Source organism: Hyla sarda, chromosome 3 (assembly GCF_029499605.1).
Source record: "Hyla sarda isolate aHylSar1 chromosome 3, aHylSar1.hap1, whole genome shotgun sequence".
NCBI lineage: Eukaryota > Metazoa > Chordata > Amphibia > Anura > Hylidae > Hyla > Hyla sarda.
In genome coordinates, this window is record NC_079191.1 from 91,534,076 (window position 1) to 91,549,923 (window position 15,848).

Below are 15,848 nucleotides of genomic sequence, written 5' to 3' on the forward strand. Positions count from 1 at the left end.
CTGCTCAGCGCTCGGAAGAAAATCTTCCGAACGCTTAGAGGCGGCACCAGGGGCTCGTGACATCACGGGCCCGTCCCCTCATGATGTCACACCCTGCCCCTCAATGCAAGTCTATGGGATTTGCATTGAGGGGGCGGGGCCGTGATGTCACGAGCCCCTGGTGCCGGCTCTAAGCATTCAGAACATTTTCTTCCGAGCGCTGAGCAGTGGAGTAACCCTTTGTCAGGCCCAAGGCCTGATTATTAAAATCCTATATGTGTATTATAAATTATAACTGTGTGATGGATTATCCAAGACATGGGTGAGAGGTCATTCAGACGGTGAATCCTTTTGTGTATTGCATTTTATTGGGGGTCTGGCTGTTTGTTTGTATCTCCTTTGAAGTCAGAGGCTTTTTTGAAGCAGCAGGATGTAAGGGCACTCTGGTCCCATCATATAATCAACCAGATAAGAGGGCCAGGAACAGAGATGCCCCCCCTGGTGGGATCAGAGGGGAGGGGGGAATGGAGTCTCCCTCCAAAAAGGCAGATATATAATATTTTAACAATGCTAGACTCAGGGTGTTCAATGCTGTGCAACAAGCTGACAAGACCATCCTAAGAACAGCTGGACTCTCACTAAGAAGGACTGCTATATCATCATGCTGTAAGAACTTCATCTTTTGTTTTCTGAACTTGCCTTGCTAAACTCTTTCATATTTTTGTAACTGTATGTCATTTGTTTATTTTTATGCATAGCAATGGGAAACCTTTTATCAGATTAAATGTTTAATTAATCAGCTCTGGTCTTTGATCTCTAAATATATGAGCTCACCTTTCTGAAGGCAGCTCTGGTGGAAACACGTTTATCTAAGGGTTAATTTGGTGACTTGCTGGGACTAGTAGTGGATACCCACAGGTCTGGCGGCTTTAACCCTTGCACCATCACACTCTCTCTAATGTTTTGGCTGGACCGATAGGGTGTGATTGTGACAACTGGTGGCAGCATCGAGATATATTTAGAGATTTTTAGTGCTTGCTGGATTTTACCTGTAAGGAAATCTTAGCACTAAAAAGAAATTGCATACATATTTTTGTGTGTAAATTCCAAAGACAGAGCTCAGTGCTGGTTTAAAAGACATACAAAAAGAGTGCAAGACAGTTCTGTCCTTCCCATCTCCTGTTTTACCTCCTCTGTCCCATCTTTGAAATATGGAGGCATATCGCAAGCAGTCCAAGCCTGCACTGGAGCTAATGTGCCAAGAAAAGGACATCCCTACTGCAAGAAAGAACAAGGAACAACTTATTGCTGATCTTGTGGAGTATGATGCCCGTGCAGAAGAGCTGAGTGACATGAGACAAAGTCCTACAGCTGGAACTGCCATCCAAGGACTGATATCTCCGAGGGAATATAACATTACTCCCCATCAGGACAGTACTCCACGTGAGGCCTTGGACTCTTATATGTGGACTGCCTTACAACACCATGGGAATGTGGATGCCAATATGAAACTCCAACTGCTTCTCCAGTACCAAACTGCTGACAGGCTCAGGCACGAGCTGCAGAAAGAGAGGCCCAGGCACAAGCCGCAGAAAGAGAGGCCCAGCGAAGGCATGAACTGGAGGTTCTGAGGCTGAGAGAGGATGCTTCATCTGCACGGAGTGATGTGCAGGATCAAGGAGACCACAAACCCCGCTTGGAACATTTCCCCATGTTGGAGAAAGATGGTGATCTGAATGTGTTCCTGAGGGGATTTGAAAAGGTTTGCCGGCAGTTCCATCTACCTAAGGAACAGTGGGGACGATATCTAACCCCATGGCTGCGAGGGAAAGCTCTTGATGTGTTTGCATCGCTTCCCTCTGAGAGGGACCAGGACTATGAGGCAATAAAATCTGCCCTGCTAAAAAGTTTTAATCTGACTCCAGAGACTTATCGGAAAAAGTTTCAGACTTTGCAACAAAGTGCCACAGAAAGCTGCACTCAACATGCAGGTCAGCTAAGGACTGCATTCAGGCTATGGACTGGGGGCCTACAAGTCACTACCTATGAGGCCCTGGAAGACTTGATGGTCCTGGATCAGTTTCTCCAAACACGTATCTTTGAAGCCAGAGAGTGGATTTTGGACCGCAAGCCAAGACCTGGAAGCAGCAGAACTAGGAGATGACTTTGCCAACAACTGGGCGCCAGCAGCAAAGCGTGGATCTGCACAAGCTGGAGTAAGTACCTGGAGGGGAGCTTCACAACCACAAAGCACCACCAGGTCAGCCAGGAAATTCTTGCCATCATTACCAAAAGCAACAGGAGCAACATTGGGTCAGGGGGACACCCGCCGATGTTACAGATGCAACAATATTGGGCACCTGAGTTCCACTTGCCCCAACAAAAAGAATTCTCCACTAGTAGCTGGAGGACACACAGCCGTTCTTCTGGTGTCCAGAGCGGTGGAGAAAAGAGCGGATAACCTGCAGAGTGTAACTGTGGGTGACCGGGTGACAGAGGGTTTGCGAGATTCTGGAGCCTCCTTTACCTTGGTGTGGCCTGAAGTGGTGGATACAGAGGACATCATCCCTGGAAGAACCATGGCTTTAAAAGGAATTGGAGGTGTGCGGCCTGCTGTGCCCATGGCCCGTGTGTACCTGGATTGGGGATACAGGCAAGGGTTTGCGGGAGGTGGGGGTCTCTGAGGACATCCCTGTTAATGTTCTGCTGGGGAATGATTTGGGTCGGATGCTCTGTCATTATGCTCCAGAGGACACTACCTGCACAGCGGCAGGGCTAGGAGAGAGCCCTGTTCATTCTGAGGTACTGTGCGAGACTTTGGGAGACACTGCGAAATGAGGTAACTGGGAGGGAGTGCAGGGGATTGATAATTGTTTACCTGTGACTGAACCAGTAATGTTTTCCTAAAGTGAAATGGGGTGTATTGTAAAATGTGGTGACAATGCATTGCCAATGCCAAAACCTAGTGGAGATGGGCTAGGGGGAGGGGTTGGTGTGCCCCTGGTGACATGTAAGGATGAGGGACCAGCAGTGAGTGATATGTCCCAATCCTGTGAGCCTAAGGAGGAGGAGGGAAGGAGTGATAGCCTTGTGTATGATGCCTGTAACATTGTTATGTCTGGAACTGAGGGAGAGGAAGGTGGAGATGCTAGTTCACCTGGTGGAAATGTGCTCCCTGATGCCCCAAGATGGGGGGAGGGAAATGAGCATTTCCAGGAAGCTCTGCGCAGTGCCCCTTCCCTTGAAGGGCCGAGACAACGTGCTGAGCATACAGATGTTGACACAGAGGGGCATTGGGTATATTGGGAAAATTATATCTTGTACTGGGAGTCCGTTTCCAAAGGCATGCTAGGGGCCCAGGAGGGAGAAAGGCAGTTAGTGGTTCCTAGGCAGTACAGGAAAGAGCTGCTGAGGTTGGCCCATGAGACCCCCCTGGCAGGACATTTGGGAGTGGCCTATGCGGTCATAGAGAAGGAATGTCTAGCTGTGGTCTGGGCTTTGCAAAAATTACAGCCATACCTGTATGGCAGGGATTTTACTGTCATAACTGATCACAACCCTCTACATTGGTTGGACAGAGTGTCCGGTAACAATGGCACCTTGAAACAAATGCTAAAAACATTTGTAGAATCGGAGGGCAGAGACTGGGAAAAGTATTTACCCCATCTGTTATTTGCTTACAGGGAGGTACCCCAAGTGCCTACAGGTTTCTCGCCATTTGAGTTATTATATGGTCACAAAGTGCAGGGACCCCGAGATTTAGTTAGGGAAGAATCTGTGGTGGAGTATGTTCTGAAATTCAGGGACAGAATGCAGACATTGACTGGGCTGGTACATGACAACCTCACAGCAGCACAGTCCAGGCAGAAGTACTGGTACGATCGCAATGCAAGGGATCGGGTCTATGAAGTGGGACAGAAGGTAATGGTTCTGAACCCCATTAGGCAGAATAAGTTGCAGGCGGCCTGGGAGGGTCCCTTTACCATTTTACTGTGCCTAGAACCCACCACGTATGTAGTAGCCCTTGATGAGAAAGGGCAGAGACAGTACCACATTAATATGGCATACTATGACCCTGAGGAGGTGGTACTCAGTGTATGTAGTGCACCAGAGGAAGGGCTGGGTAGTGATCCCTTACTTGATCTAGTGGAGTAAGCTAAGAGCCAGGGATCCCTTCAGGATGTGGAGATCAATCCACAGCTCTTAGCTGCAAAGAAGAGGCAGCTAAATGAGGAAATAGGCCCCTTCAGTGCCATCTTTACCTGGGAATGCAGGGCCTGTGGTGTCAAGAAAAGAAATAGATGGTTAAGGGAGACCAATCTATCAGCCTGGAGAGGCAAGATCTCTCTGTCCCCATCTTAAGGGGGAGGTGTCAGGCCCAAGGCCTGATTATTAAAATCCTATATGTGTATTAGAAATTATAACTGTGTGTGATGGATTATCCAAGACATGGGTGAGAGGTCATTCAGACGGTGTATCCTTTTGTGTATTGCATTTTATTGGGGGTCTGGCTGTTTGTTTGTATCTCCTTTGAAGTCAGAGGCTTTTTTGAAGCAACAGGATATAAGGGCACTCTGGTCCCATCATATAATCAACCAGATAAGAGGACCAGGAAGAGAGATGCCCAAAAAGGCTGATATATAATATTTTAGCAATGCTAGACTCACTGTCTTCAATTCTGTGCAACAAGCTGACAAGACCATCCTAAGAACAGCTGGAACTCACTGACAAGGACTGCTATATCATCATGCTGTAAGAACTTCATCTTTTGTTTTCTGAACTTGCCTTGCTAAACTCTTTCATATTTTTGTCATTTGTTTATTTTTATGCATAGCACTGTGATACCTTTTATCAGATTAAATGTTTTATTAATCAGCTCTGTTCTTTGATCTCTAAATATATGAGCTCACCTTTCTGAAGGCAGCTCTGGTGGAAACACGTTTATCTAAGGGTTAATTTGGTGACTTGCTGGGACTAGTAGTGGATACCCAGAGGTCTGGCGGCTTTAACCCTTGCACCATCACACTCTCTCTAGCGTCTTAGCTGGACCGATAGGGTGTGATCGTGACACCCTTTAAAAATCTAGAATTATGTAGACTAATAAGCTTAAAAAATAGTGTGATGTCTGACATAGGCTGGGGTTCTCTAGCTTTTACGTACTCCAGAAACTCCTTGGATATATATATATAAACTCATATGTTTGATACAAAATAATCACAAGGCAAAAAATAAAAACTCGGCAGGAAAAAGGATACAGAATTGTAAACAATGCCAGGACATGATTAATGGTCCATGTTCACTTTGAAACAAAAGACATAATCAAACTAACCTGTCCCAACCTTGTCTCTGATCACATGACTTTCATTAGCCTATGCATGGCCACTTTGATGCTTAAAGAGGTACTCCAGTGGGGAAAAAAAAAACTATTATTTCATATCAGCTGGTGCCAGAAAATTATGCAGAGCTGTAATTATACAGTTATGTCTATTTAAAAATCTCAAGCCTTCTAGAACTGATCAGCTGCTGTATGCTCCAGAGGATGTTGTGTAGTTCTTTCCACTCTGACCACAGTACTTTCTGCTGACACCTCTGTTTGTTTCAGGAACTGTCCAGAGCAGAAGGAAATCCAAACAGTAAACCTCTCCTCAGACAGTTCCTGATACGGACAGAGGTGGCAGCAGAGAGCACTGTGGTCAGACTGAAAATAACTACACAACTTCCTCTGGAGCATACAGCAGCTGATTTTTAAATAGAAGCAATTTACAAATCTGTTTAACTTTCTGGCACCAGTTTATTTAAAGAAGTTTTTTTCCTCCAGAGTACCCCTTTAAAAAGCCTAGTTTTATTCCCTGTTTCTTGTTCACAAAAGGAGATGAGAGAACTGTATGAGCATACTACAAATGCTACAACACAGCGGAGGAAGAGGAAGCCGGCACGTACGAGACTAAGTGTGGAAGATAGCACGAGGCAACACAGACACTGACTCTCAGGGACCTGCAACGGTGGAGCACAAAGCACATGGATCCAACGAAGAGGAAAGACAAGTAGGCGGCACTCACCAAGCAGGGTAGGTTTATTGCAGTCCTTCAGACGGGATACAGGTCTCAGGCGGGGGAGTAGCGGTGGAGGACGGGGCTTGACCGGAAGTTGTTTCGTGCGGCTCGCGCACTTCCTCTAGCCGGAACAGCGTCTGCGTGCGTGACCTCCACTTACATAGGAGGTACGCTATGCAGTTGCTCCCGGTCAAGCCCCGTCCTCCACCGCTACTCCCCCGCCTGAGACCTGTATCCCGTCTGAAGGACTGCAATAAACCTACCCTGCTGGTGAGTGCCACCTACTTGTCTTTCTTCTTCGTTGGATACTACAAATGCTATTTTCACCAAGTACGAGCAGTCTAAAGGCTACAAGACTATGTTCAGTGACCTTGGCACTCTGGTTTGAAATGTTGTCAAGTTTGCTACTTTTAAGAACATTTCAGAACATAGTGGAAAGAGGAACATTGATAAGAGAGCATTGTGAAAATTAGTTCAAAATGTAGTAAAGAAAGCTTGTACAACAAGAGCTTCAGGCTTTAGACACCCCAAGAGCTTCAGGTTTTAGACACCCAAAGAGCTTCAGACTTTAGACACCCAAAAATCTTTGACTTGACACCCAACGAGCTTTAGGCTCCAGACACCCAACGAGCTTCAGGGTCTAGACACCCAAAATGCTTTGGCTTTAGACACGTAAAGAGCTTCAGGTTTTAGACACCCAAAGAGCTTCAGGCTTTGGACACCCAAAGAGCTTCAGGCTTTGGACACCCAAAGAGCTTCAGGCTTTGGACACCCAAAGAGCTTCAGGCTTTAGACACCCAAAAAGCTTCAAGCTATAGACACCCAAAGAGCTTTAGGCTTTAGACATCCAAAGAGCTTTGGCTTTAGACACGCAAAGAGCTTCAGGCTTTAGACAGGCAAAAAGCTTCAGGCTTTAGGCACGCAAAGAGCTTCAGGCTTTTTAGACACCCAAAGAGCTTCAGGCTTTAGACACCCAAAGAGCTTCTGGCTTTAGACACCCAAAGAGCTTCGGGCTTTAGACACGCAAAGAGCTTCAGGCCTTAGACACCCAAAGAGCTTCAGGCTGTAGACACCCAAAGAGCTTCAGGTTTTAGACACCCAAAGAGCTTTAGGCTTTGGACACCCGAAGAGCTTCAGGCTTTAGACACCCAAAAAGCTTCAGGCTTTAGGGTGCGTTCACACGTGCGTATTTTCTGCTGCAGATTTGCTTCAGCAGATTTATCTACCCATTAAAGTCAATGGGCAGCAAAATCTGCAGCAGCAAATCTGCAGCAGATCTGCAGCAAAAATATGCACGTGTGAACGCACCCTTAAACACCCAAAGAGTTTGCTTTTCCTTACTCTGTGTACGTACTACAGGGGCTGGTCCCATAGGCTTTCTCATATTCATGAGCAGAAAGAAAAAGCCGGCCACTCACCAAGGTCCATCTTCACACTTTTATTCCAGAAAGATTCTCACATGTACAAAGGGGGGAGAGGGAGCTGGGATTACAAAGGCAACAAGCTCCATTTTGCACTTAAAGGGGTATTCCAGGCCAAAACTTTTTTTTATATATCAACTGGCTCCGGAAAGTTAAACAGATTTGTAAATTACTTCTATTAAAATCTTAATCCTTCCAATAGTTATTAGCTTCTGAAGTTGAGTTGTTGTTTTCTGTCTAACTGCTCTCTTATGACTCACGTCCCAGGAGCTGTCCAGCTCCTATGGGGATATTCTCCCATCATGCACTGCTCCCGGGAAGTGACATCATCATTGAGCAGTTAGACAGAAAACTTCAGAAGCTAATAACTATTGGAAGGATTAAGATTTTTCAATAGAAGTAATTTACAAATCTGTTTAACTTTCCGGAGCCAGTTTATATATATATTAAAAAGGTTTTGCCTGGAATACCCCTTTAACAAGTGCTTCTTCCAGCCATACCAATGGCCCCCCTTTGTACATGTGAGTATCTAGCTGGAATAAAAGCGTGAAGATGGACCTTGGTGAGTGGCCGGCTTTTTATTTCTTCTCATGAATATGCCTACTATTGCCCATTATAGTTAGCCAGAGCACCGCCATCATCTGATTGCAAGAACCATCTAAGCCCATACATTAGATCTCCTGGATCAGCGCAGTGCCATACGAGCTTTCCTATTGCTTTGTCCCATAGACTTTCTATAGACGTCTGTCTCTGTTGCATGGACAGAGCTGGGAGAGAACCCACTTGGCGCACACTTTTACTGGCTATATCTAGTCATCAGTAGGGCACTGAGACCCCAACCAATCAAAACTTTTGGCACGTCTCTACAACGTGTCAAAAGTTTTTTTGAAGTGAATGTCCCCATTTAAAACGGCCACTAGTGATGTAAGTTCATTGACCTTGGCACAAATGTGTATAACCTCCCACCTTGGTGACAACCCCACTTTGTTTTAGTTTTTTCATTGTATTAGTCAAGACAGATTCAATGCAGTGAATGGGAATGATGAAGGCCCTAGGGCAGTGGTCTTTAAACTGTGGACCTCCAGCTATTGCAAAACTACAACTCCTAGCATGTCCGGACAGCCGTTGGCTGTCCGGACATGCTAGGAGTTGTAGTTTTGCAACACTCGGCGGTCCACAGTTTGGAGCCCACTAATCTAAGGTGAATGCCCCATGTACCTTCGTTACACAGGTTTAGACAATGAGTGACGCAGACCAGTACGGCTTTGTTGTGTATGGCTTTGAAGGTTCGTACTATGTAAGGCAATTTATTTAATTTACGTAAAGAACAAATATACAGTTTCCAAAAAAAAAACAAGCATGAAATTATACAATCCATCTAGGTAAGATTACAGACATTGTTAAAAATACACTATACGTATTATTTCTCATAAATAAAGTCAGTGTTAATAGGTAGAAAAGATGGCAATGAATTTCATAAAGGAGAGAGTTTTTAACACCTTTGCCGCTGTACAGAGATGGCGGCATTCCGTTGAGGATGAGAACGTCACTCGAGCAGCAGCTTTAGATTTAGGCACATACATTTAGACTCGGATGTGATAGAAAAAATGCCTTGTGTATGTCTGCATAGACATGTATGTAAACACACGCCAATGAGCCGGTTAGTGCATGGTAAGTCCACTGAATTACATACATACAGAGGCGTAACTTGTAGCTTCTGGGCCCCAATGCAAAATCTGCAACAGGGCCCTATGTCCTAATTATAAAACTGGTCTCTTATGGGGCAAATGTGTTTTGAGGCCAAGACACCCCAGTGTGACTGCACCCCATATGAGAGGCGTAGCTTGTAACTTTGGGGCCCCGATGCAAAATCTGCAACAGGGCCCCATATGCCCACTATTGTGCTGCTCTTTTATGGGGCAGATGTGCTTTGGGGCACCAGGGCCCCGATGCGACTGCTACCTCTATAGCTACACCCCTGCCCCCTATAGCTATGCCCCTGCATTCATGCACAATCCATGTTTATTCCTTTGCCTTCATGTATTCTCTAGGTTGCTTCTCTTCAATTCTTTCTTTCTTGATCTCCATGTATTGGAATTTACACAGAAAATTGTATTTGCTAAAAGAGAATGCCTCCTTGTGCTACACAAGCTTTCCCCGTAGCTTATGTAAAGGATGGGACCCGGGGATAAGAACAAGGCCCGTTAAGAGACTGCTTAAAACTAAAGGTGCCTATTCCATTAAAGTTAATAAAAAATTTACTAATTCAACCAAAACAATTATTTATTTGGTGGAATGAAACAAGGGACCATCATGTTGGCCTAAAAAGGAGCCGTCTGTGTTTGAAATTATTGAAAAATGTAAAATATTTTCAGAACACCACCAAAATATTACAGAAGGATTGTTTTTATTGATGTATTGGCCGATATGGACCAGACGATTGTTTGTTCAACAGTTAGTGAGCATCAACCTACTTCTAAGGGTATGTTTACACTATGGAATTCCACTTTAGAGGTAAAATCAGGTGAATTCTCCTAGGACATTGAACTTGCCTAATGTTCTGGCGGAATCCACGCCGCATACATTGCAGTCTATTGGATTCCGTGCGTTCCTGGCACCAACCGATTTAGTTTTCTCTGGCCGCACACAGAATCTCCGGCTGAAACATTTCTGGTTGTGGATTCTGTAGTGTGAACCTGTCCTAAGTGTATGGCCTCCTTAAATCTGTACTCCAGTTATGAATAACATAACCTATAAACACAGGATACGTGTCTAATCATGCTGGGACACCGCATGATCTTCAGATTACTGCTGAGTGATCCAGCCCCCACCTTCCGAGACTACCTGGCCAATGACCAGCTGAGGTGGGACAGTTCTACGACCGGTGATTGCTTGAGCAGTATCCCCCATGATCAGATGTTTTTGATAACTGGAGTAACCCTTTAAAACACTCCTAACCACCCAGGAATAGATGTTTGTAGTGGTCTTGTATGTTATCATTGCATCACCACATTCCTGTACAGGTCATGATCACCCATCAAAACAGAGACAAGTCCAGCCTGGAATGGGCACCCTCCCACACCCCACATGGACTTTCCTGCTAATAGGTTCAATAAATCCTGAGAAGGCTACACAAGAAACTGTGCATTCCACGAACAGCAAAAAGCAACTTGAAAATTTAAAGAAAGAAAGGGTCGAGGAACATGAAAGATTGAAAGTTATATGCGCTGTATAATTGCTGAGTATGAGACTTGGAATGGACATTGTCTATGAGAGAAAGGTTTTCAATTCTCATTAGTGAGTTATGATGTCATCAATTGGGTGTTTATTAGGAGCACTTGTGCATTGTAGGGCGGATCATACCACTCCACTGTAATATTGACAGTAGATGCCACCTCAGATTCCCGCCATTTTATTAAAAGGCCTTCAATTACCACTAGGGCCACCACCATACCCTGAACGTAATGTAACAAACCCTTGTGTGTCATGGCTTTGATAAAGCAGCTATATACTACCTCAGTGGTGAGGGCAGAAGAAGTTGAAAGTATATACAGTAACTTTTTTATTTTGGTGTTAGGAGTAAGCGTTATAGACACCAACATTTCGAGAGAAGTCAATGTTTTCTTAGTCAATACGTACTTTACTGCACCATACAGCTGCTATTGTAAACAATTAGGCTCTGATCACTGATATATACTGTGAGTTGTAATTCGGCAACACCTGGAGGTCCTGATATGTATTAAAAAGTGTCAAATCTTTGAAGGAATGGTGTATAGTGCTTACCCTCTGACATACACAAGGCATTACATTTGGAATGGGAGGGGAGAAAACAGGAGGTAAAATGGGCATGGATGCTCATGGTAGCCACATCCTTGTCTGCAGCTACCACGAGGTGCTTAAATATATACAAATATGATGAAATTATGCATTTTTTTCTACCTCTCTGTCTGCCATTGATCCCTCTACAAATTTGTTAGGCTTGGTTTACATACGTCCAGTGATCTGGCACCATCCTGCATGGAATTAAATGGACACTCAACAAGCTGGATCTTTTGCACCCAATGTCTCATCTGTTGCACCATTAGCTAAAATGGATTATGGGGCTGGACTTATGAACCATGTGGTATAATTGCCATCTTATGTGGGTTTGCTGGATAAAATAAAACTGCATGCAATGTCTTTTTAGATGAAGAAAATGTATGCCGGATGGCAAATATGCCAGATGCTGGATGAATGGGAAAAGAGCTCTAATTCTTTAAAACCTCTTTAGAAGCTTCTTAAAGGGTTTTACCCCTTTTTCTGAAGGTGAAGGTAAGACCGGGGTGAGGCAGGTGAGGGGGTGGGGCTTGCTGACCATAATGTTCTGGTGTATACCAAGGAAATACACCTTTAAAGCCACTTTATGGATCACTGTACATGCTGGGACAGCGCTATTGGTCGTGAAACTAGAATTGTGCTCATACTTTGTAATATAAGGCCCTTAGAACAGATCTCAGGGGGACCAAAATAGTGCAGGACCCAGAGAACTCTTTTCATAAATTCTAGCAACCTGAGTAAAACTGGTCTTAGTATGATATGTATATATATTTTTAAATTTGGGGGGGGGGGCTTGTCAGAAAAAGAGCCATAAAACAACATTTGCAATGATTGCTGTATAAACAATACTGGCCTACAAACTTTTTAAAGCAAGTGCTGTAAATGTTGTGTAACCATAGGGGGCGATCTGTAGAGCACAGGCCCAGATTTACCAAAACCATCTAATTCTTAGGCAGCGCAAACTAAGACAGATAAATGCACTAGATTTCTCATAGTGTGATCAGGCTGATCGATAAAGCTGGCGTATCAATAGGAGAGAAGTAATCAGTACACCTGTCTGCCGCGCTCGGAACGGCAAACCTCCAACATCCAAACAAATCGGAAAAAATTCTGTTACAGTGACCCCTCGACCTACGATGGCCACGACATACGATCATTTCAACATGCGATGGCCTCATCAACATACGATGCTTTTTTATGTCGGGGCCATTGCATAAACGGCTATCCGGCAGCAATGACTGCTTCAGCTGCCGCCGGATAGCCGTTTACGGTGCTTCGTGTGCTCCGGTGATGGTCACTCACCTGTCCGCGGGGCTCCTGCGCGTCCTCTTCGGGATCCTCTGCATTGTCGGCGCTCTCCATCAGCACGGCGACGGAGAGCGCAATTGACGGGGAAGCAGAGGCCTTGCCGGAGTGTCAGGAACACCTCGGTAACGCGGCGACAGCGATGGACGGCGACATCCCGGACAGCGGTGACGAGCGGTGACGGTCCGGAGCGGCGGGGACAGGTGAGTACAACTTTCTCTAACAGTGGTCTACAACCTGCGGACCTCCAGATGTTGCAAAACACTGGGTGTTGTAGTTTTGCAACATCTGGAGGTCTGCAGGTTGTAGACCACTGTCCTATACTTTACATTGCACGGATCCGTCAACATACGATGGTTTCAACAAACGATGGTTGGTTTGGAACGGATTACCATCGTATGTTGAGGGACCACTGTATTTGGTAAATGCTTCAAGTCTATTAGAAACTTAAAACACCATACAGGTAGAGGTGCACAGCAAAGGTGCAAAGTTGTAAAAAGTGAACGATCCTTGTGTTTCTGTCTGTTCTCCCTTAGTCATGATCTGTTGAGTTAAGATCATGATGACTAAGGGCTAAGAGCCAGAAACGCGTTGTTTGTTTACTTGCCTACAACTTTGCTCCTTTGCGGTGCACTTGTACCTGTATGGTGTTTTATGAGTTTCAAATGAAGTTTTGCAGAATTTACCCAAGTGCCAATTTTTTTTCCTATTTGTATCCCAGTGTGAAGTCTAAGTTTAGACCAACTGTTAGTCGTCTTCCTTCAAGTCAGCATCGTGCACTAAAATTTAGCTAAATTTTTTGGAGCACCAAAGCCATGCCTCTTTGTTAGACCCAGCAGAAACTATGTAAATGGGGCACACATCACGTAAGACAGTGTTTTTGGTGCAAACTGCACGAGTCAGATTCAGATATAGTCTATCAATATATAGAGAAAATATAGGCCTCATCTCGAATAGTGCTCCTTAACATAGCATTCTCTTCACCTTAAAATAAGGTTTAATATCCTGTTAGGTTATATATACATTTTTTAACTCATTGTCAACTATCGTGACTCCGTTCTGAGTATTCAATGTATAGATTCAGTGTAAGTTCATAAAATAGTCATCTGGTAAACATTATAAAAACAAAAGAACAGTTCATTACATTACAGAACAAAAAATAAAAAATAAAACCCTGGAGAAAAACTACAACACTTCCCGGACGATCAGAGGCAGCAACAGAGAACATGTAAAATATGTCCAATTCTTTCTAAAAAATAAATATGGAGCAATGTACCAGCTAGCGCCATGCCCTGTAGAAGGATAGGGGTCCCAGGCACGGGCACTTTGTCAACTGTGGGTAAAGTGCTTTCTATGCACAGGATGCAAGAGCAGATCGCAAAAAAGGTCCTTTATTTTCGGAAGGGAGTCAGACGGCTGATGTTCTGCCAGAAATTGGAGGGTTTGCGCTTGGGTTCAGCAAGCATGAAGACTTGTTGCTGTGGGAGGTTGGCAGGCAACGTGGGATGCTTCTGTCTCATCCAGAAATCATAGTACGTCCTATTAACGGCTGGAAAGTGAAAAGAAACAGGTTCTGTGAGAATTGTATCTAGCCGCCGGTTATAACATATGAATCAGCTCCACACATGGCCGGCTCTGCCTATAGGCAAAATAGGCAGCCTCCTAGGGCGCCCTCTTGATGGGGGCGCTGCTCTGCCTCCCGCAAGAAAGTTAGACAACCTGCATCCAAACCACTCGCTCAGCCAGCAGCGTGAGGAGGAGGTTTGTTACAGTGTGTCACCACAGTAGGAAGCTAATTACATGAGGAGGGGGCACGTGACACCCCAGTTGGAAGGTTGGGCATGTTAAAGGTCAGGCCAATGGGTCGGGTCAAGGGGGTGGAAAAATTAGCTTTTGCCTAGGGTGGCAAAAATCTTTGCACCAGCCTTGGCTCCGGCGAATTTCTCCACTAGGGTTGCCACCTTTCTTGCAAAAAATTAAAAATAAAAATAAAATACCAGTGATGCAAATTTGCATAATAAATGATATATGCGTAATAGCACAGGATACACATTAGCCGGGGGGGGGGGGGGGGGGGGGTTATTTTGTCCTTTTCTGACCCCTATAACTTTTTGTTATTTCTCCTTATATGGGCCTGTTTATGTGCCCCAATCTGTAGTTTTTAAGGCTAGATTCACACTATGGAATTTCCGTCTGCAAATCCGCTTTGAAATTGCAGGCAGAAATTCCACTCACTAAAATGTACTGTATAGTGAATGGGTTTACGTTCACAAATTCACTCTTCAGAATTTGTGAAGCGGAATTTGTGAACGGAAAATCCGTTTGGAAATTTCCACCTGAAGAATGGTGTTGCTCATTCTTCAGGCGGATATACTCGCAGAACACACTGCAGTCTATTGGAGACTGCAGTGTCCGCACGGTCCTAGCACCGACTGATTCAGTTGGCGCTGGCCGCACTTGGAATCTCCGGGTGGAAACTTTCTACCTGGAGATTCCACAGCAGAATTTCCACCTCAAATAAAAGCCCAATAGACTTCTATGGGATTCTGCACTCCAATTCACACTTCTGAAATTCACGCAAGCCAGAAACCACCCAAATGAACGCGGAAGCGGAATTGGTGCGGATGTACGGAAATTTTGCCGTGTGAATAGACGCTTAGAGCAACAATTTGTCAAGTTTTCATGCACAGGTCCCTCACCTGGAAGTGCTGTAGTGCAAGTCTTTTTATTTTACTGATGTCTGTGACCTTTCCCAGCATTCCATGCAGCCAGAGACTTAGGGGATACTTAACAAAACCTGTCCAGAGGAAAAACTGCTGAGTTGCCCATAGCAACCAATCAGATCGCTTCTTTAATTTTTCAGAGGAATCTTTAAGGGTGCATTCACACGCTATTTGTTCTTGCAGGTTTTCCGCTGCATACTTGAAAGTGGGCGGGCTCTTCTCGGCTGTCCGTAGCAGATTTTCCGCCGCGGAAAATCTGCCACAATCCCTACTGACTTCAATGAGGCTTGCGGCGGATTTTCCGCAGCGTAAATTCCTCCGTGGAAAATCTGCTACGGACAGCCAAGAAGAGCCCGCCCCCTTTCAAATATGCAGCAGAAAACCCGCAAAAACAAATAGAGTGTGAACGCACCCTAAATATGAAAGAAGTAATCTGATTGGTTGCTGAAAGAGTGTGACTTTTCCTCTGGACAGGTTTTGATAAATCTCCCCTTATAGTGTTCTGCGCAAATTTAATGTAAACTAATTGACTGAACAGAGCTTCAAATGAT

General features: G+C 44.8%; 1 protein-coding gene across 10 annotated transcripts in view; it reads right to left on the bottom strand.

Moving 5' to 3' along the window:
• Positions 1 to 8,732: 8,732 nt before the first annotated feature.
• ARHGEF4 (Rho guanine nucleotide exchange factor 4) overlaps positions 8,733 to 15,848 on the bottom strand; it is a 212,776-nt gene continuing 205,660 nt past the window's right edge. For 9 of the 10 annotated variants that reach the window (XM_056564586.1, XM_056564585.1, XM_056564584.1 and 6 more), the window contains one exon: positions 8,733 to 14,123. In XM_056564586.1, the coding sequence (XP_056420561.1) occupies positions 13,966 to 14,123 (158 nt within the window). In that variant the 3' untranslated portion in view covers positions 8,733 to 13,965. The remainder of the gene's footprint in view (positions 14,124 to 15,848) is intronic. The other variant, XR_008891034.1, reaches the window with a different exon arrangement.